The 21,251-nt window shown below is 35.7% G+C and overlaps 2 protein-coding genes across 3 annotated transcripts in view; one reads left to right on the top strand and one right to left on the bottom strand.

Moving 5' to 3' along the window:
* The window catches only part of Vps4 (vacuolar protein sorting 4), a 32,378-nt gene extending 26,329 nt beyond the window's left edge, over positions 1-6,049 (bottom strand). The window contains exons 1-2 of one of the 2 annotated variants that reach the window (XM_089246232.1): positions 5,863-6,049; positions 2,397-2,508 (exon numbers count right to left, since the gene is read on the bottom strand). In XM_089246232.1, the coding sequence (XP_089102358.1) occupies positions 2,397-2,508; positions 5,863-5,877 (127 nt within the window). In that variant the 5' untranslated portion in view covers positions 5,878-6,049. The remainder of the gene's footprint in view (positions 1-2,396; positions 2,509-5,862) is intronic. The other variant, XM_089246233.1, reaches the window with a different exon arrangement.
* A 790-nt stretch (positions 6,050-6,839) lies between these two features.
* On the top strand, positions 6,840-8,689 carry LOC149072898 (uncharacterized). Its single transcript, XM_089247393.1, has 2 exons — positions 6,840-7,174; positions 8,386-8,689. Exons 1-2 carry the CDS (start codon positions 7,081-7,083, stop codon positions 8,646-8,648), a joined length of 357 nt encoding a protein of 118 aa, XP_089103519.1. The 5' UTR covers positions 6,840-7,080; the 3' UTR covers positions 8,649-8,689.
* The last annotated feature ends 12,562 nt before the right edge of the window (positions 8,690-21,251 follow it).

Below are 21,251 nucleotides of genomic sequence, written 5' to 3'. Positions count from 1 at the left end.
TATTTGGATATTAATTTCATTAATATTTCGATATTAATTTCATTAATATTTGGATATTAATTTCATTAATATTTGGATATTAATTTCATTAATATTTGGATCATTAATTTCACTATTGTTAACAGCCAAAGTCATCATTAGGTGAAAATAATTAGGATCATGTATAGTCATTGATAATAATGCTATTAAAACCTAGATAACTAAACTTAACTCAGTGTTACTCAGTAACTATTAGTTGGTAGTCTATTGGATGAATGTTTAGATAGCTAGGGTTAAACATGATAAGGTTAAAAGATAAACAAGAAATAGATACAAATTTTTTCTGCTAAATTTTAACATATCCAGGGGTGGGAAGTGACTAAGTCCACTTTGGAGCAGCAAGATTCAGGATTTGGAGCAGCAAAATTCAGGATTCGGAGCAGTAAAATTCAGGATTCGGAGCAGTTTTGGAGCAGCAAATATGGGATTCGGAGCAGTTTCGGAGCAGCAAATATGGGATTCGGAGCAGATATTTATAAATTGGAACAGTGAAATTAACAAGAATATTTTCGTTAACCCTCAACCCTTTTCAAAATAAAACTGCACTGTCTTTTGATATCAAACATCTTTTCGTCAGCTTGATTTTTGTTTTTGGTGTTTTAGGCTTTTGACACCTTGTTTGAAAGAGTAGCGGTCATAAAAATTTTTGCACCCGCTTATTTAAGATGATTTTTGCTTACTGAGGGCACTATTTGCTGCCTTGAACAGCAGCACTTCAAATGAGCTAAAACATTTTTATAAGTTTTCAATTTTTTTATACTTGAAAAGATTTTGTTGCAAAATGGGAGAGAATTTCGGAAGAATCAACACGATGTTTGGCGATTCAGCACTCATTATCTGGCGAGATTGGCGATCTGACACTCGTTATTTGGCGATCTGACACCCGTTATTTGGCGATATTGACGATTTAACGCTCGTTATTCTGCAAAGTTTCTAAACTAACATTCGTAATTCGGCGGACATGCGCTTTTTACTCCCGGAATGAAATTTTTTTTCACGAAACATCGGGATTTAACACAATGACGATCGACTACAGTAATTTCTGTTGCTTCCAGTGGCAACTTTTTTTTTTAAACGGAAACACTCGCATTTGCACTTTGACGCTGAAAGACATTGCAAACCATCTTCAGTTCGACGATCGCGGATAATATCGGGGTTTCACAATGGAAAGCCCGATGAGGGGCCGATAATCTAAGGCGGTAGTTTAGATATAGTGGAATAAAACACGCTTTTCTCGGAAAGAATCGTTTCGTAGCTAGCTGGAGCAAAAAATTTTTTTCGTCCTTTCCGAAATTCCGGGCATACTGAAGCAAAATTCGCTATTTGGCGCAAAAAATACGAAAATACGCTATTGGAGCAGGATGGCGCAAGATATTAGTTTTGGCGCAGTGCGGCGCAATTGGCGCAGAGTTCCCACCCCTGCATATCATTTCTCTTTTAAATCTAACCTTTTATGTTAATTTATCTCAATTTTAGAAATTAAATATATGTTCTCTTATAAGAATGTTCTCCAGCTAGATAATATATCCATACATAGGGCTGAATATGCAAAATTGCAGATACATAGTATATATCTAGGATCATTGGTGTATGCAAAGGGGGGTTTTGGGGTTCTAATCCCCTCGAGCCAAGATTATAGTGTTAATTTGCAGGAAAAAATGTAAACTCCCCTCAGAAGAAAAAATCTGAACCCCCTTCAAGAAAATTCTGTGTATGCCTATGTCTAGGATACATTGTATCCTAGCATTAAGCTTGATCTAAAAGGAGAATCAATGTGACACAAATCAAGATCTAGAACACTAAATCAGTGGTTCTCACACTGTATTTCCAGAGTCAATGATACTGATGAGTGCTTACACAGTGATTAGGACAAATCAATTTATTTGACAAACACAATAGTAATTGCTTTGAGGGCACCACAAGCATATGATCACCAGAGCAAGGATACCATGGGTAGCCAAATGTTCCAAATATACACTGCATTTTACGTGACTGTAAATGAAAAAATTCAATTAATTTCTGTCTACCCTAGCCACTTTACAGATCGAAGGACAAGGATTTATTCCAAATTTTAAGCTAATCAGTTCTAATTGACTATGGATTCACAGTCTACATTCATTGCTAAGCATTCATATCAACACCAGAATTCAAACCATGATTTTTTTCAGCCAGGTGATACACTAATTATGTCAATCAAAACAGTGGACCTATTCTTACAGGCATGCATGTTGATCAAGCAGCATTTCGCAGAAAGTTATCATGCAACACAATTTGATTATAGTAAAAAAATAAACTTTTTATACATCCCTAGACAAAATTTCTGAACATTTCTATTATACTTGAAAAAAAATACTAACATTTTATTGCATGAAGAAAATATTCAACCCCATGCTCGTATAACCGCAGGGCTTCTTCATAATTCTTCTTCTTGTCTTCCTCTGTAGCTTTGGTCACAAGCTCGATTGCCTTCTACAATGAGAGAAGAATTATCAAAGATTCTTTCAAGGATTCACACATTCAATCTTCTGTCTTATATATTCACCCTACTATACATTAACACAATATATAAAATCAACCTCCAAATTATACACTGATATTTAGCTCTGAAGAAATAGCTGATTTAAAATGCTGGTTTCAGAGTGATAAATAATAAACAGACTAAAAATTCACCAAATTTTAATTTTGTGATCTTCATGTTTAGATGGGTCGGCACACAAAAGAAATCATGTTGCTCTTAGCATAGCATGACCCACTTGTATTTTAAACTGGGGTACTCAAGTGGTGTCTCTCAGACACCATATTCAATTCATTTCATTGTTGTAATGATATAATGAAGAAAAACAACAACCTTTTAAGATAACAGCTCAGTTAAAAATATCAATTTCTAAAAATTATATAATTTTATCAGCTATTTGTGCATAACTATCAAATTTAACTTTCTTTTTAAAAGAGCAATTCACAGCTACTCACTCTAGCAGCTGTGATTTGATCGTACTTTGAAATATATTGCTGCAAATTTTGAATTTTACATTTACAAGAATTTATATTTGATTTTCATGCATTGATTTGATTATAATATAACATTAATAAAATAGGCAATATTATTTAACATATGATCATGCATATTGCATCCCATATGTAGGCTAAATTCATAAATATTATACACTATATTATAGCAAGCTTTAGCAGAACTCTCACAGCACAAAGATACCATTCACAATTTGACGATAATTTTGCAACATATTGATATATATTGCCAACAACAGTGATCTAGCGGAATAATATGGCAGTCATAAACATAATTTGATTTCATTTCATGTCTTTTTCTTGAAAATGGCCAACTGATTGCATCATATGACATTGTCTCTATCATCTGTTGATATAATGTGTTTGTATCTTGGGCCATTTACCAGAAAATGGATAACTTATGTCAATAATTTTTCAATCATGAACGAACAGACATGTCACCAATATAGTTTGTCTTGTTATAGATGGCAATCACCAAGTTAAAAGATTGTGCTTTTTAAAAGATCAAGGCAAATATCGCCAAGTCAGTTCAGGGAATGAAAAAAAGTAGCCAAACAGCAGTAATCAATGCTTTTGGTATTTACTGTGGTAAATTTTAAATACATGATATACCCCTATTTGGCAACTACTTTTTTTATCTCCATACCCGATTGGGCACTATTTGTTAGAGTTGCAGGCCGGACACTAGGAATACCCAATACATGTTTTAGCATTAGGTGATACAAACATGTTTTAGCATTAGGTGATACAAACATGTTTTAGCATTAGGTGATACAAACATGTTTTAGCATTAGGTGATACAAACATGTTTTAGCATTAGGTGATACAAACATGTTTTAGCATTAGGTTATACAAACATGTTTTAGCGTCAGGGAAGGTGATATTGGCGACATATAGCTATTCTGGCACAATTGAAAACATAGAAAAAAGTATACCATGTATTTGGAATAAACTTTTACTGTATCTTTTATAACAGATGCTTATGAGAAACCCTAGAGCAAGTACTTTTTGAGTTGTTGAGAATAATGTTGGTTAAGGCCATTATAGAATCAGGGTTAGCAAAATGAAACAGAAAAATACCAAGTTATTCCTGCAACGCAAATGGCACCACTACTACACGAGCATTCCCATCAAAGAAGTTAGTGAGTGTGTTCATTAGTGAGAATAATTAGTGTGAGTGGTCCCAAAAATGAAAAAAAAAGGAATTTTGTAAATAATTTTTTATGGTCACCTTCACCAGGGCCGCAACTAGAAACAGAAATCTGTTCTGATGCCCAGGATAAGCACCAATTTTTATGTCCTTTTTCTCATGATGTTTAATGAACAAAAAGTGGATTCCGCAGAAAGCAGAGATTCTTTAAGCGAAACTGTGGCAAGTTCTGCAGTTTTTGTTGTCCCAAATAGACTACCTTGGCACTTTGACCTTTTTCAAAATTTTCATAAGCGAAAAGAACTTTTTTCAAGCCAATGAGCTATCCTTATCTTACTTTAGTGGCATTATCAATTCATATTATCACCAGTGTCGTAGGTCTCGTCATAGTGAATTTTTCAACATTTCAACTGGATGAACATTCTTCAATCAGAAGAAAAAAACTTTTTTTCTCACCAATAGATTACCGTAGTTTCCTACTGAAAATGTGCCACTGATATGGTCTCAAACAGCAATCGTCATAAAAAGTTTGGTTGGTGCAGTGTTTGTTGGAACCAGCACTCCCAATCCATATGTAATCGTTTGTTGGATCTCGTGACGAACACTTTCCTTTATGGTTCCGTACTTCCTTCTTGCAATGTTCTCGCTATTGTTTTTGCTTTAATCACAAAATTGCTGATTTTCTTTGGTGGCCATGTTGAATTCTCACTATGTTTGGCGAGCAAAAAATCTGCATTGCCAAGGGTCCAAAAACTTGGCGAAATTAGAAATTGCCAACTTGGCACAACCTTGCAAATAGAATCTTAGCCCCATGCCCCTCTAAACCAGCATCCGGGGCACCAGACATGCCTGCCTCACACATCCTCTCTAGATCATAGTTCCCAAGGTTTTTGTTCCATTGCCCCCTACTTCAGGAATTTTTTTCTCTTATTGCCTCCCCCCCCCAGCTCAAGCAAACCCATAGGGTTCCCATATTATGCCTGTAGCTTCTATCGCCCACCGGGGGGGGGGGGACGATATTGCCCACTTTGGGAAACATTGCCCTAGATCTTCAGGCCTTGCAGCCCTGATCGCTACGTACAAGATAGAGAAGATAATTTTTACCAAAGATCATAGCTGTCGATTTCAGTTTTAGCAGCTTCAATTAAAATCAATTTATGGACTAAAATTGTTGCTTTATAACATTTACATGAAGCAAATTTTCATTCTTTTAATAACCTCATTTTGTCATCTTTCAAAATCAAGATATACAGTAACTGACCTATTTGTACATATCTCTAATAATTTGCTCGCTATGAGGCACTTTTAAACTATTACATATATAACTATATATAACTAGTTGAAGTATTTTTATAGTCTAACACGATTTTTAAATGTTGACAGAGGCATTTGAATGCCTCCTCATTACAATAAAATGCAATGACAAAAAATGAAACTGATTTGGTAGCATCCTACAATTATTAACGTTGGATGTTATTTACTTCATAAATATTGTATATCGTTCGTGGTTTTTATTGAACAATGGCAGATTTTTATAAATTTCAAGTCACTCATAATCTATAAAGTAGTAACAGGTAGCAATATTATGGGATTATTGGAACAACGTGATCGGATGTTATGTGTGATAGTATTTGAGAGATGATTACCTGCAACGTTCCCATTTCAGTTTCGCAATGGTTTTCTTTAGATGAAAATTCAAACTAACAATCTTTTTAGTAGCGATATTAAAATCTAAACATTTGACATGATCATCACATCACATACTATCATCATCACAAACAACGGTCATAACCACACAATGTGTCTCAAAAACAGTCTAAAAAAAATCTCCCCTGAATCAGTACCAGAATTTTACAACAGTGGGTATCCAGCGTCAAATAACCAATCAGAGTTTGTTTTGCATTTGAAGCATGTTCTTTTTTTTTTAATAAAATTTTTTTAATTCGTCATAGCCTATAGATGAACTCATATTTATGGTTTCTTGATTTTTTAGTTTCATCTGAAATATAGATGATGATTAAATATTCTTCAGTGATTTTGAAATTAAGTGCATAAAGTAAAGTTTTTTGTTCAATATAGTTATTAGGTTCTAACAAACAATTGAATTGACAAGTATTTTTCATCAGACCATATGCATGGCCCGTTTTTTGCATTTTAAGAAAAGGAGTTCAGGCTTAAACTGACCATATTTCTTCAAGGGAAATTTGGACTCCAAATACGGGAAAATACGAGACATTGCTAATCATCGCCAGAAATGACGCCAAAACTAGACAAAGTTGTCAAATATTGCTTTAATTATGGAAAAAATCACAATGGCGGGAAGCTAATTTCGCAAATGCACCGCTATTCCGCGATTACACGATTTCAGCCAATAAAATCTCTTCTTGGTTTAGAATAATTCCCACTACCTTAATATCGTACGATCTGTTGTGCTTTCGGTCACAAGGTGGTTTCGTTCGGAGCGTTTAGAGAGCAAAGTGAGCATTGCGAGGTTGCTTTAAAATTGGCGTCTAAAATTGGCGAAAAGGCGTAGAATTGAAGGTTGGCGAAGAAAATCGCGTTCTGCTTTTTTTCGTTCAGCCATTTTTTTTGTCTAGTGTTTGTCGTTGTTTTCTTGCTTGTTTCTGCTATTTATTTTTCTGTTGCCGTCTTTGTTATGTCATCCGATCATGGAAATAAACGGCCCTTATCAGGACCAAATACGTCTTCTGATACGTTAGAATACGGGGAATCGCTCAGAATTACGATGCAATTTGTGCGAGTCGGTGTTTTCCTGGGCAAATACCTTGAAAAGGCATGTGCGAACAATCCATTCAATTTCGGATACAGCCGTGGAAAAATTGAAGTGCCCCGAATGTGAAGCTATGTTCGGTCGGCACCATGTTCTCCGCAATCATCTGCATGAAAATCATGGTCTGGTGATAGAGTATGAGGAGCACGTATTTTCATCCATCCAAGGTGAGTTTATTTGTCGATGGTGTTCCTTATATATAGAGGCGTAGGCAGGGAGGTGTGCCTCTGCTCTTAGTTTAGAAATTTAATTACAATTACTGACACTAAACCATTTGAACATTTTGGATATTATGATTAACTACTAGGTGATTTCTCTGTTACACTCCCAAAAGGTTAAAACTTGTAATTGTCCCAAGGACCCACATTCCCTTCATTATTTGCATCCATCTTGATAACTAGAGAAATATTGAATTTATGTAAACAGCTATTTACTCTGCCGTGTCTGATTTAAATGCCATCCTCATTTCCAAAGGCAACTCTTGGACTGTGTAGACTCTTGCACAGTGCATAGCCCTAAGGCTGGAGTTGTAGTAGAGCGAAGAGATAAGCAGGTGATTTGGAAGGAGAAAATGCATTAGGGCAGAGGAAGAGGTGCCCACACATAGTAAACACGGTGGGGAAGAGCAAAAATTACCGAAGTGTTCTGAAATGTAAGGAGGTGATGATACCTCTGCAGAAGAGGGAGGGAGAAACAAACCAAACAGTAGATAGAGAAAAACCTTACCTCACGAGGGAAACAAGTATTATTTTTACTTCCAATCCTTGTTGAGTGGGCTCTTTGTCTCTCTGCTCGAGTATGTGAGGTGTACAACAAAACAATTGTTTTTGATGCTCTTCTCTAGCTCTTACCGTTTTGCTGCAGTATGTGTTCGGTCTACGAGGGGATGTCAAATCCCAGTCCAGTTGAAGGAGTTCAAAGTTTTTTGGTGAGAAGAAGTGCCAAAAATATTAGTCCCACACAGGTTGATTTTTCTCTGGAACCGCTCAGCTCATTTCAATCATCTAAACAACCAGCTATCTCTACCCTGTTGCTCCCCAAAACACCTAAATGTCAATGCTTATGTCTGATTTCACTGTTTGCAGGCGTTTGATAAGCATTTAAATTAAACATCTTTGAAAATTGTATCCAAGGATTATAATTATGTTAATTTCAGGTATGTTTGTCAAAATTGCCTTGAAGGTGCTCTTCATTTGATGGTGGGCATAAATAGTGCTCACTGCTCAGGAAGGTTTAAGACCCTTAATCTAAATACTCCAACTCAAAGTTGTTTTTTCATTGGTAATTTTTGTCAAGGTTATCAATCTAGTATTTAAAAGTGACAGGTATGAAGTTATTTATAATTTTGAAACTGATGGGTTTTTTTGTTTTGTTGCAGATTTTGATTTGTGGAAAGTGGAAATGGAGAAGCAGTCGAAATGTTTCTGTCGAAGGCACCATCAGTATAGCATAAAAGGAGGAATGCGGAAGACCTTTGTCTGTCATAGGTCGGGAAATTTCATTAGCAAATCCACTGGCCAGAGATGTTGTAAAAGTCAAGGTAGCAGAAAGATTGATGCCTGGTGTCCTGCAGAAATAATACTTCTAGTGAGCTCTGAAAAGGTTCAAGTACAGCATTGGAAAAGTCACTGGAGATACTAATGATTTAGAAGATCCAAATCTTACTAAAGCAGAGAGGCAAGAAGTTGCAATTGAGTTCATATTCATTTTTTCTTTCATGTATTTTTATTTCATTTGCCCTCTCCTTGTATCCGCCTATGAAGGGAAGTTTGACATTTGAACAATCAAAGGACCAAGCCAATCATTTTGATCTCGCTTCATTTTCATTATGAACCAGATTGTTTAGAATGTTGAAATTATACAACTTTTTCTAAAACTACTACTAGACCTACATGCATATCATACATATTCCTCAGAATTTCTAACAAATCTGTACATGTCAGAATGTTATGTGTGTGTTTCATATTTTCCATAAAAATACTGAAACATTATGGTGTTCATCTTTATACAGTTTAAAAAATAAAATCAAGATATTCTTAGTTCTATTCAAAGGAACCATGGCCAGTCAATTCGACCAGAACATTATAAACACTTTCATTGCTTGCACAGCTAATATTTTGTTGAATCATGAAATTTTGGACTACAAAAATTTTGTCGATCAAATTGTCACTGATATAGATGTTCAAGCTTTGGCTAGTTTTTTTTATAAATCACTCTAAAATATTTTCATTGAGGATAATACTGGAGGACGACTTATTTAAATAACTTGAGAAGATTATTATTTACAGGGCCATAACTGGGACTTGCGTGAGGAAGGAAGCAAACATGATTTTGCTGTCCCCCACCATTGTAAAATTTTATTTTATTCCAGTGCTTAGTTGCCCTTGGTCCCTCGATGCTCTGAAAGTAGGTGACCAATCACAGATAAGCACACGATATAGTCTTTGGCGCGATTGTTGATTGGCACTATTGGCGATTAACTTATTATTTATTATTGCCTTTTTTCGTTATTGAAGTTGGCAACAGCACTGATTATATTTTCATCCACGTTTTTATTTTCTGTAATCCGGTGGTTGTACCGCTGATTATATTTTTAATTTTTTAATACTTCAATTTTTTTTCATATTTTTCGTAGTTTTCAGTTTTTTTCGTCATGTCAACCTTCGAAGAAAAGACTCTGTCCTTTTCAGGGCCATCCACTTACGATTCGCGTTCACTGGCTCAGAAATAACGAATTATGTTGTTTATAAATTGCCACAGGAGTTCAATTCAGACTATCCGGACTTTAAAGGTGATTTCATCCTAGGCTACATGAATGAAGCTCAAGAGGAGACATAAAATATATGGCGAAGAGGTAATTTTTATTGATTCTACACGGCACAAACAAATACATCATTAGATACAAGATTAAAATGCATGCCAATAAACACAATGCAGCTATTATAATTTATGCACCATATTCAGATTCTTATCGACATGAATTTTTCTTTCACAGGGTCATCCCGAGACACTATCTTAAGGAGAAGGCAATACACATCCTGGCAGCATGTGTAAAGACCAGGAGGAAAAAGATGAAAGAAGACCCACCAGGATGAAGCAGCTGCCAAGACCCAATCCAAGGATAGAGAATATATTAACACAACTAAGCCGAAGAAGTAAGTCAAGATTGAAATGCATGCCAATAATACCTTTAATTTGTACCCTTCGTGCGAATCGGTGATTTTATGTGTTATTTTTCCATTGAATTAACATGCAGATATGTAAGTTTTGAGCCTTAATAGAATTCGATATTCTAAACAATTTTTTTCATCTCACCCTCATGTATGTGCCAGAAAAGGATTAAAAAGTCTAAACGGGTGATAGTTTTGTCTCCTCCCAACCTGTTCATCAATAGCCAGTGGGGTTGACAAATGTTTGCCGTAGCGGTAAAAATCATGGGGAGAAAGAAAAACTCAGCAAAAATAGTTTTTATAGTGGCGAAATTAAAATGCAGTCAAATCCTGTTTTAGCAAACTCCATGAGACTGGAGAACAGGGTTGGTGAAAAAAACTTTTTCTTGGTTTAAACCAGGTTTTTTCAAACTTCTAATAATTAATTAAAATAAAATGTTTATTAATGTACCTAACACTATTCCCATATTAATCTACAAATATTTCTTACATTGTAACAAAAATCCACTTCTGAAGTTTAGTTATTTTTTTGCTTAACTCAATAAATTACTTTGTTTGACAATTCTTAATGTTATTAACCATATAATACAAATGTTTTTCCTCCAGTTACTTTCAGTATGCTTAATTAAGAAGTTATTTTGCAAAAACTGCTATAAAAATTAGGTGAATATATTGTATTTAATGAAGCTGAAATAATGCAGATTAATTAGCAGTGATTTATGATATACATGGTGATTATAACCCCCCAAAGCAGAATGTTTAGTACTGTTCTGTGGCGAGATATCAGCTGACGAAATGTTCTGCGGTAAAAATCCCCATACATGTAATAGTGCATTTTTGCACTTTTTCTTAAAATTCTTCCTAATTGTTCTGCGACGTACGTCGCAGATTTTGGCACATTCTGCTTTAGGGATTATAACTAAAGTTCTGGTTTCAAAACACTTTTTAGAAAAGCCAGTATCAGAATGACTCGAATTTACATGGGAAAAATATTTAAAAATATAAAATTAACGACACTGTACTCATTCAACATGTGGGAAGTTTCCTAGCAGAATGCAAATGATAGCCAGTCAGAGCAAAATAATTTAATTAGCATTGCACAATTTCATATAATTCATGGAAACATTACAAAAATGAAGTAATTGAATAAATAAAACTGAACTTGCTTAAGAAATGTTAAATATATTACCCACTGTGTTCTGGCAATGAGGTGAAAGCGTAAACATGCTTGTTCAACAACAGATCAGAGTATGTCATGATGTGGATGTGCTTGCAATTCAACCACTGTTCATAACATAATTCCAAGGTTATGGACGGAAAGTTAAAGTATAAATAGTCTATCTGCGTTTTTTTATTTTTTATGGTGATTTCACCATTTGCAATCCAAGATAGAGGTCATGAAATGCAATTCAGCTATATTAAATAATAATGACTAATTAATTTTTAAATCACGATGCTTGAATGATGAATCGGTTTCCTTTGTAATTCGATAGTAACGCCGCTTGAAAAGTTTTCTTTGGTGATGAGTTAATTCTCACATCATTGACGGCTGATTTAGCAGCGAAAATCCGTGGAAAAATGACGTAATCAGCAGTACAGGAAAGGGGGAGCCACGGCCATTAATCTGAAAGTTTTCCCTTCCGCTTCGCAGATGGCGCTGCCATTCTTTAACATTCAGTGAATACGCTTACGTTTCAAGTGTCTTTGACTTGCACATTTTGCACTTTTTCCTTTTTGCCGAAAAAAATTCTCATTGCTTCAGAAGTATCCATGCAAATTTTCAAGTTATTCTGACCAGTAGTTCTTATTGTATAGTTTTAGAATCAAAACTTTAAATTATAATCAACCTGTATAATAATCTGTATAAATCTGTTACTACTATACAGGAGAACCTTGATTAACTGGGCTTAATGGTGAAAGTATGAAAAAAAAATTATTGAATATTAAGAGTGATATACAGAACCAGATAATGTTGCTTCTTATGGGAAAGAAAATGAAAATATCTGTGAGATAATGCAACTACCAGTAAAATGGTCTCTGTCCTGATTTTTTCAGTGTAATGGGATTTGACTGCAATTCAAAATTTGAATGTTTACTTTTACTTCCATGGGGATAGTTCTAAAAAAAATAACTTGAAATAAATTTAAATTTGCTACATTATATAAGATCTTGGTTAACAACCTTTGAATATGTTTTTGCACTAAAAAAGCAAATTCTTTTAGCATATACTATTTTTCGGTTATTGTTGCTAAGGGAAATGAGCTTGTTAAAAACTGTGCTTAAAATATACACATTTTACATGAAAAGTTACCACAATTAATACTATTCGTGTTGACTTGGTTGTGATGGGAGCTTCCACTATGATATTCCGAACATACAATAAAACCTTGTTAAGTCGTCACTCCGGTTAAATCGTCATTTTTCTTCAGACCCTTCCAGCTCTCATAGACCACAATGTTATTAAACCCTCATTTACTCATTGCTAATTTCGGTTAAGTTGTACTATGAAAAAGTTATGAGAAAGAGAAACAGAATATTTTTATGGCTCCCATTAAAAAAAGAGCTTGTTAACAGCATTGCCATATGCTTAAAAGTCACCATAAAATCCTATATACCCAAACGGAACAATTTAAGTAACAAAAGTTACGCTGGGGAAGTTCATTTGCCAAATAAGGTTTTTGGAACGTTGGGGACTGTTCAGGCTAGATCTCATTTCTGCCTGAGCTCCATTAGAGAAACTGGACAAACCCCGAGACACCCAAGCTCTGTCGCAAGAAGCAACGTAAGCACTTCGGGGAGGGGGGGGGGGGCATCTCTGGAAAAACCAAAATTTATTGATATGTCAAAGATTACATATAGTGCAAGGAAATCAAAAATTATGTATAAATCGAAGAATCAAATTAATCAAGTTAAAGTCAAAGTGCAACGCAGGCGCGGGAAATAAATAATCATAGAAAGCATGGAATCTACTAATTTAGGGCTTGAAATTTAAACAAAATATCTTTGTTGAAAAAATTAGACATGCTTTCCCAAGTTGAGGTCTTCTGTTTACTTTTCCCTGCCCAGGGCCCCTCCACCAAGTCAAAAGTGTTCGAGATTACTTTGTAGCTGCATCATGAACTACTGATGAAGAATTCAAACACTAAAATTAAATCAGATGTATATGTAAAATTAATGTGCAATTGAGAGTTCTGTTATGAAGAAAAGCTACATATTCAAACAGTTGCTCTTTTAGTCTATAAATTAAAAATTACTAGTTTAAATCTAAATGTACAGTATATTTCACTACACAAGTAATAAGAGATAAAAAAGGTAAAAAATTTCTATTATTTTTTCTTTCGCAATCTATAAATTTTATTAATATTGTTATTTTGATTCATACTTTAATAAATGTCATATTACTTTAAATTTATACGATTTTCATAACGTTGCACATTAAATCTGACGGAACTCCGCTTAAGCCGTCATAATTTTTCTTTAACTTGAGGTGACGACTTATCGAGGTTTTACTGTATTTGAGTATGCTATGAGCAGAGGCCGATTTAATGGCAGTGGCACGCCCGGGGCCCGACTTAAGAGAACTGCAAAATACCCATGCCTTTTCTGATTAAAGGGGCCCCTCCAAAGCGTATTAAAGACGCTTTATTATTGATACGCTTTGGGCCCCTCCTTCTGCGCTCGAGATCTCAAACGACCTTAATCCGCTTTTGGTTATAACGACATATTTTCCATACGGCATTTCTATAAATCGATAAAATTATGATGTAAAAATCTTTGCCAAGCATTTGAACTCATAATGGAACAAATTTTTTTCATTTATCAGATCTTAATTTCATTTAATCGCCCGTTTTACGACCCCTGATATTTTGCGGCCTAGTAATATATGTGCGACCGCTGACTTTTGTAAGTTCGGCGCTGATTCAGGCTTGTAAGAAGACTGGGGCAACCGGGGAACTGCCCTAAGGGCCCAAGCCAAATGGGCCAGAAAATGTACACATATTTAGCATAACAATAGATCTTTTTAAGGGAGTCGTAAGAAAAGTCTGCATGGGGGGGGGCGCCCTATAAGGCACGCTACGGATCTGTACTGATGTAATGATGTAATAACCATATTTCCCAAAACGCGGCAGTGAATGATTTTTGTTGAGGTGAAACATTTCTAATTAAAAAAATATTTTAACACATTTCTCTAAGGCCGGTATTACAAACTCTGATAAAATCCCTTTTATAAAACTTTTATAGTGCAAACAAATTCCCCCTAATTCCGGGATTAGGCCGGTATTACACTATAAAAGTTTGATAAAATCCCTTTTATAAAACTTGAAAAATCTAACCTATAAGGTTATTGGTTACATTCTAGAAAATACAACCGTTGACCTTATTGGCTGCATTTATCAAGTTTTATAATAGTACTTTTATCAAACTTTTATAGTGTAATACCGGCCTTACACTACAAAATTTTAATAAAAATACTTTTATATAACTTGAAAAATGCCAATAATAAGATTATTGGTTACATTCTAGAAAATGCAACCCATGATCTCATTGGTAGCATTTTTCAAGTTTTATAAAAGGACTTTTATCATATCAAACTTTTATAGTGTAATCCCGTATTTTGATTGAAATGAAATAAATTTTTATACCGTAAAATACAGAAAATATGGTCATCTAGTTTTCTTGAGCAAGTTTTTGTTTTAAGAGTTGGCAACAAATCATCTCTATCTTTCTTGGCGACAAGAGCCCATGCGATAAGCTATTTATTGTGGTAACCTTGACTGGAGCTAACGCAAAGGATTCTGGGACTGTTTTTCCCTGAGAACAATAGGCTCACTTTACTCTGCAAAGGGTCCTGGTTTCGTTATGTAATTACTAGAATGTATTCCAAAAATTAACACTGTATGCCAAACAAAATTATTAATTTTAATTCGCGTAAGGGAATGATTGAATACAAGATATACAGGAACTGGATTAATTAAAACAGGAAATGATTAAAATTCCGTGCTTAATGCTAGCGAGTGATGGTGGTAATAAATTTCTAAAAAGAATTTTCACTTGAAGTATATGCTTTTGGTGATAAACAGTTTTAAGTTCTCGTCTATCAGCTGAATTAGTGTAGGTGATAGTGTATCGGAGTGCGAACCTGAAGACCAAGATTCGAGTCTCACTAGCGAAAATTTTCCTTTTTTTTTCCTCGTCAGAAAATGATTTCAACATTTTAATTCTTTTTGCTGATGCAATACATTTTACACAATATATTTTGCAGACTCTTAAAATGCAAATACTGTGAATCAGTTAAATATCATAATAAAAGCATGCAGAAGAAATTAAGACTAATAATAAAAAAAACGTAGTTGCCTTTTAGTGTCTTTTCTTTTCCTAAGTACCGATTTTTAAATATTTTATAGCTGTGTACGACTAATTAACGTGCATAATATATATATATTTTATACAATACTTTTTCTGTTTGTTTTTAGTCGATTTGCTATCGAAAAAGGCATTGATAAATTGGATCGAAATATTTTACTAAAATTTGAAAATATTTTTGTGATCCGCCCCTTTAGCTGTTTGAATATTTCAGTTTGTACCGAATTTATAATGTATTTTTTTTGGCCGAATCTTAAAACTTCGGTATATAATAAATATTATAACAAAAAATATGTAGAAAAAATTATCTAGACCAATAATAATGCTCTAAAATATGTAATTCCTTTTAGCATATCTTTACTCTTCAGAAATTCTGATATTTAAATAGATGTTTAAATATTTCATAGTTGTTTGCGATTATTAACATGCAGGATATATTTTTTCATACTATAATTTATCGGTTTATTTTTAGTCGATTTACTATCGAAAAATGCATTAATAAATTGGAGAAATTTTATACTAAAATTTACAAGGATTTTCCATCACATTTTCAGAAATTTAAAGTCGTTATCCTCCTTTAACTGTTTGAATATTTAAGTTTGTTTTCAATGCATAACTTTGTTGGTTTAAAAAATAAAATCGTTTTTATAACATTGAAAATAGCGCGATTGAACATTTGAAATGCCTCGCGGAACATCAGATACGAGATCCGCGATCAGATACGAAAATGAAGATATCGTAGAGTTACGCAAATTATTGTAGAGGCTGAAGCAACGTGATTGGCTGTGTGGAAAAAAGTTACGAAAAACATCGTGTAATCGCGGAATAGTGGTGCATTTGCGAAATATGCTGGTGGGAACTGAAGCATTACTGCAAATTGCAGTAGATTAAAATGAATTCCACAAAAAAAACCTTCGCCAAGACAAATGTGGGTGATTAATGTTCTTATTTATAGTTGTAATTATCATAACATAATTTATGAGTCTAAAAGGACTTCAATAAAGAATAAAAACTCAAGTAGGCTTCGTGTACAAAACAGGAAAAAACGGGATGCTTTTGCCAAAAAGTTGGGATGGCCGGAAAAACAAAAAATACTGGGACGTATAAGGACACCAGCATTTTGTGTGTGTCCTCAGGGCTACCTTGCGACCCCTGCTGTTTCAGTTCGTAGAAGGTCATAATGCCCGGATGGAACGAAAATTGGCATAAACAGATGTTGCATTCCACAGTGAAATTGCCTTTGGGTGCCGATAAAGCACATGACACCCCCCCCCCCCCAACATCCTGGAACAGGGACCCGTAGGCTGCGCTCTTCAGCGAACCCCCTCAATAGTGAACTAATAGTGTGAAAAAAAGACAAAAAATGACCAGAATGGTCCAGGCCCCAGTCCTGAAGCTCCGCCAGCCCTACTCTCGTGGGGTTCAATCCATACAGTGGATCCCGCTTATAACGTTTTCCTCCTTAGTGCGACTTATTTTCCTCTCTGGTGCCAACTTTTGTAACTAATACTCATCGAGATTTCTAGTTTAAAGCGTTTTCACGCAAAAAGTGTTGTACGAAATGGCTGTTGAATGACGTTGGTACTGAATCACGTGATTTCGCTCACGCACCTCTAATAATCCCCTTCCTCTCCCAGTCCGAACAAATCAAGGGATTTTTTTTCCTTGCTTCTGAAGAAAGAGGCTACATTCCGCATCGGCCTCTTTTATTCGCTGTACTGTCTTGAGGACACATCTCCCCTCAAAACTTCTATTAACAGACGACATTGTTGGATCGATTGAACAGAAAAATATTTATGTTTCACTTCTGCAAAAATACAGTTGTTCGAAATGTTTTAGTAAAATAGTTGAATGAGTGGAGCAGTTATTTAAAGGAGTTATTTTTTTTCCACTTGGATGAATCATATACGGTTCTATCCCAAAAAAACGGCAAGCAAAGCTAAAATCCAGTCACTCAGTTATACGATTTTCACATTTATATGACGTTTAGCTTTGGTAGCAATTGGTAACAATACATTTTAAATAACAATACAACAAATACATTTTAATGTTAAAATAATTCATTTATTTATTTAACGTGAAACCTCAATTATTCGACGTTTTCACTTCGACTCAAACTCGGAAACTTTTGAAAAAAATCCGTCATTTACATCCATCAAATGCGCACAAAATGTTTGTATGCAGTGTTCATCGCCCCCTGTGAAGTGACGTTAAAAATCCGCATAAAAAAATTTAAAGATGCGGTGGTGAATTTTCGTTTTTTTGCATCTGTTTTCCTGCAACTGAGTAGTATAAAAAGGGTTAAAAATTCGAGAACGGTTAGAGTAAACTTCATTCACAAACTTAATTTTACTATGTTGGTAATTATAATTCATAAAACATATGTATATACATATTTACATTGATTGAAGTCAAAGTAATATTGGCATCGCACAAAAATATCTATTAATAATAAAATTATTTTTAATAAAAGACACAACTACAATTGTCACTTAGTTATAATAAAAATAATTTTATTATTAATAGATATTTTCTAAGTGTGTGGTGACTGTCGCTTAGGTTTACTAAGCAGCAATCTCAAATCCTCACAATTGAATATCTAAGTGATTTCGATTTTTGTTGAAAGATTTGTGACTGCATTGAAATATCTCGCACATAAAAAATTTTGTGCTATATTAGAACCTCTCAATAACGGACACTCACGGGACCGAAAAATTTTTCCGCCAACGAGGAGTGTCCGTTAATAATCAATAGCACATCCGAAGTACCGTTGACGTAATTCAAGTGTTCGGTAATGGGAGGTGTCCGCTAACGGGGAGTGTCCGCAGGGCCGCAACTAGGGGGAGCAGGCGAGTCTCATTCTCACGAGGCCTCCTCTGCACCTGAGATTCCCCCAGGGATCGCCCCATGCGTAAGACTCCACTGGTTGACAGTCAAAATAACAACAATAAGGAAAATAATTCCGTCCCCTCTCCAAAAGTGCACCCAGTCCGAGGTGAAAGAGCAAAAAAAAACAACGTAAAAATAAAAATGTAGGAAGCAAAAGGGGGGAGAGAAAGAGTGGCCAACGCGTTCTTACTTCTTAGAAGGGAAGGTGTGGGACTTGGGACGAGACCCAGTCGTGAGTTCCAACAATTACAAAAGGCCTTTTAACAGGACATGGCTCACTTGAATTTCCGCGGCTCGTCACGGATCATTTGTAGCCAATAGCAGCAGGCAAAACGGGCGAAAAAATCTCAGCGGTTCATTGATCATTTCCAATCAATTACAAGAGGCGTTTCAACGGGAAACAGTTCACTTGAATTTCTGCGGCTCACGGCTTGTCACGGTTCTTTTCACCAATGTTTGCAAAAGCCTGCTTGTTCTTGGTAGTTTCTTGTACATGGAGGAAAGAATACAATGAGGAGACATCAGGCACGAAAATTGAAGCCGTTGCGGCAACCCTATGGATTGACAAGTAAGCCCAAACAAACCGCTTTTTTCCCTGTACTTAACATGTGTTTTGCAGGATCGAATTCTTTTCAAATATTAATAACTAAATAAATTTAAGCACCATGACTATTTAATGCGTCTTCAGGTAATCTACATGATCCAATAAAGGGGAAAGATAAAACTTTATCCTTGTATAAGGGGTTTTATATTTTTAATTTATTTTTGAAAGGGGAAGATCATTTTTCAATCTCAACTCGTCATTTTTAGTTCAGTGCCTTCAATTTATTTTGAAAATTCGATGTATCACATTAATGTCTATGGGAATATGATTAATTAAAATAACATGAAGCTCCAATAAAATGTAATTTTCATAATTTTTTCTTTAAACTGTTTATTTTGCCTCTTTGTTTCGTTCGTCATTATGATAGATCCGGGGCATTTTGAAAGTGTTTCAGGCCTATGGGCGCTCATCTTAAGCTTTACATGAGGAAGTTTGATTTCTGAATCAATTCTGAGGTGTTCGAGCACCTTCTGACAGGGCCGTAGCTAGGATTTTTGCCACTCGGGGCAAACAGCATTTTGCCGTCCCCGTGCCTCAAAGTACTGGAAGTGCTCGAACGTCCTCCGCCACTGTGTATTCATGGTTTTGCTGCCTGTAGGCTATACAAATTTCGCCACCCTTCTTCTGTTCCACTCTGATATTCTTGAACACGCATTACTGAAATATATGCCGCCCATCCGAACCTTCCGCTATGTGGATATAGATAGTATTGAGGAAAAAAAAAATATTAAAAATAAAAACTTTTTTTAGGAGCCGCGATGAGTCATCTCTATAGTATTTAGGAAAATAATCACTTGGGCTGTTTTTTTCCTCTTCATTTTGTACCTATTACTTTGCTTTTAAAGTGGTATGTGTACGAAAATTTGACAAAAAAAAATTGTCTGTGTTCGACCTGGACTGGAAGTATTTCTACAATATTTTAATATAAACAGCTGAAAGACATTATATATGCTAATATTTTGCATTAAAATGCTCTTTTCACAAAAAAGTCAGATTTTCTCAAAACACCGCTTGATTGTTCGAGTGTCTTTAAACATTGTCTCTCTCTCAGCACTGAGGCACATGCTTTGGCAGAATTTTTTTTAGTATTAAAATGCTGAAAAGAAATTTTGCGGCACAAGATATGGGTAAATTTTGGTTATTTTGCAAAAGGTTCCATGTTGTTGAAGTTAATATTCGAAAACAAATAACAACTAAAATTGTAAAAGCTCTCGTTCAATTGTATAAATATGTTCACAGAATTTGAGGGGGAAAAATCGAGTTCCTAAAGAGTGAACAGTAAAGTTTTAAATGTTTTTTAAAAACGGGATGTTTCTCATAGGAAAGCATGGGAAGCCACGGTTTGTTTGGGCTCACTTGGTCCCTTTAATAGAGCGATCACTGGCTTCATCTGGCAACCCTGATTCCCCCATGCTTCCTCAACGGACACGCTGGTCACGCCACCTCCTGTTATTCTTTCCTCCATGGGCATAAACTAAACGCCATGTAAACGGGTTGTAGCGGAAATCCCTGTTACGGGTAACTTCCCGGGATATTTTATTGCACAATGTAAACGGGGCTCTGGATACTATTAAGACGACTTAACATTGGGGGGGGGGGGGTCTCTAGCTCCTTCGATTGCTTCACGGCTACCAGCCCCCATGGCCCCCACATCCTGAAGCAGGGCCCCTGAGCTGGGATCTTTTACGGGCCCCCCGACCAGACTTTCACGGGGCCCCTTTATGATGAATTTATAGCGTGAAAAAACAAAAAAATGAGTAAAATCACACCGGTCCCCAGGGTTGGAGCCTTGTCAGCCCACCCCTTGTGGGGGCCATGAGCCTACCCTTGAAACTCGAACGAGTTCGCCATTTCTTCGGAGTGGTGTAGCAGAGGTAGAGCCTCTGGTATTGTGAAGGAGGAGGGGTATATCTTCCGTAATGGAGTAGGGTCGGTGCTCGGTTCAAGGCTTGGTACACCTTGTCCTTTCGCCTCCTACTCAAACCCCAACCCGTAAACATTGAATGCACACAAGAAATATGTACTGCGAGGCTCACGCAGTTCCGGTGAAATCCAAAGTCCGTGATCCACGGAATTCCCACACCGTCGTCGTCAGATTCTCTGCGGTCTGCTTATGCAAAATAGGTAAGCTTCGCAAACGAGGAATCGGAGTATGGCTCTCACCCTCCCCCTCCCCCAGAGACAAACAGGCTGGTCATCTCAGAGTCTCGATGACAG

This window comes from Pholcus phalangioides, unplaced genomic scaffold (genome assembly GCF_987345545.1).
Source record: "Pholcus phalangioides strain wild (caught in Gottingen) unplaced genomic scaffold, Ppha-v1.0 ptg000017l_1, whole genome shotgun sequence".
Taxonomy (NCBI): Eukaryota; Metazoa; Arthropoda; class Arachnida; order Araneae; family Pholcidae; genus Pholcus; species Pholcus phalangioides.
The sequence above is the reverse complement of the archived record's forward strand: the minus strand, read 5'-3'. Positions and strand labels throughout refer to the sequence as shown.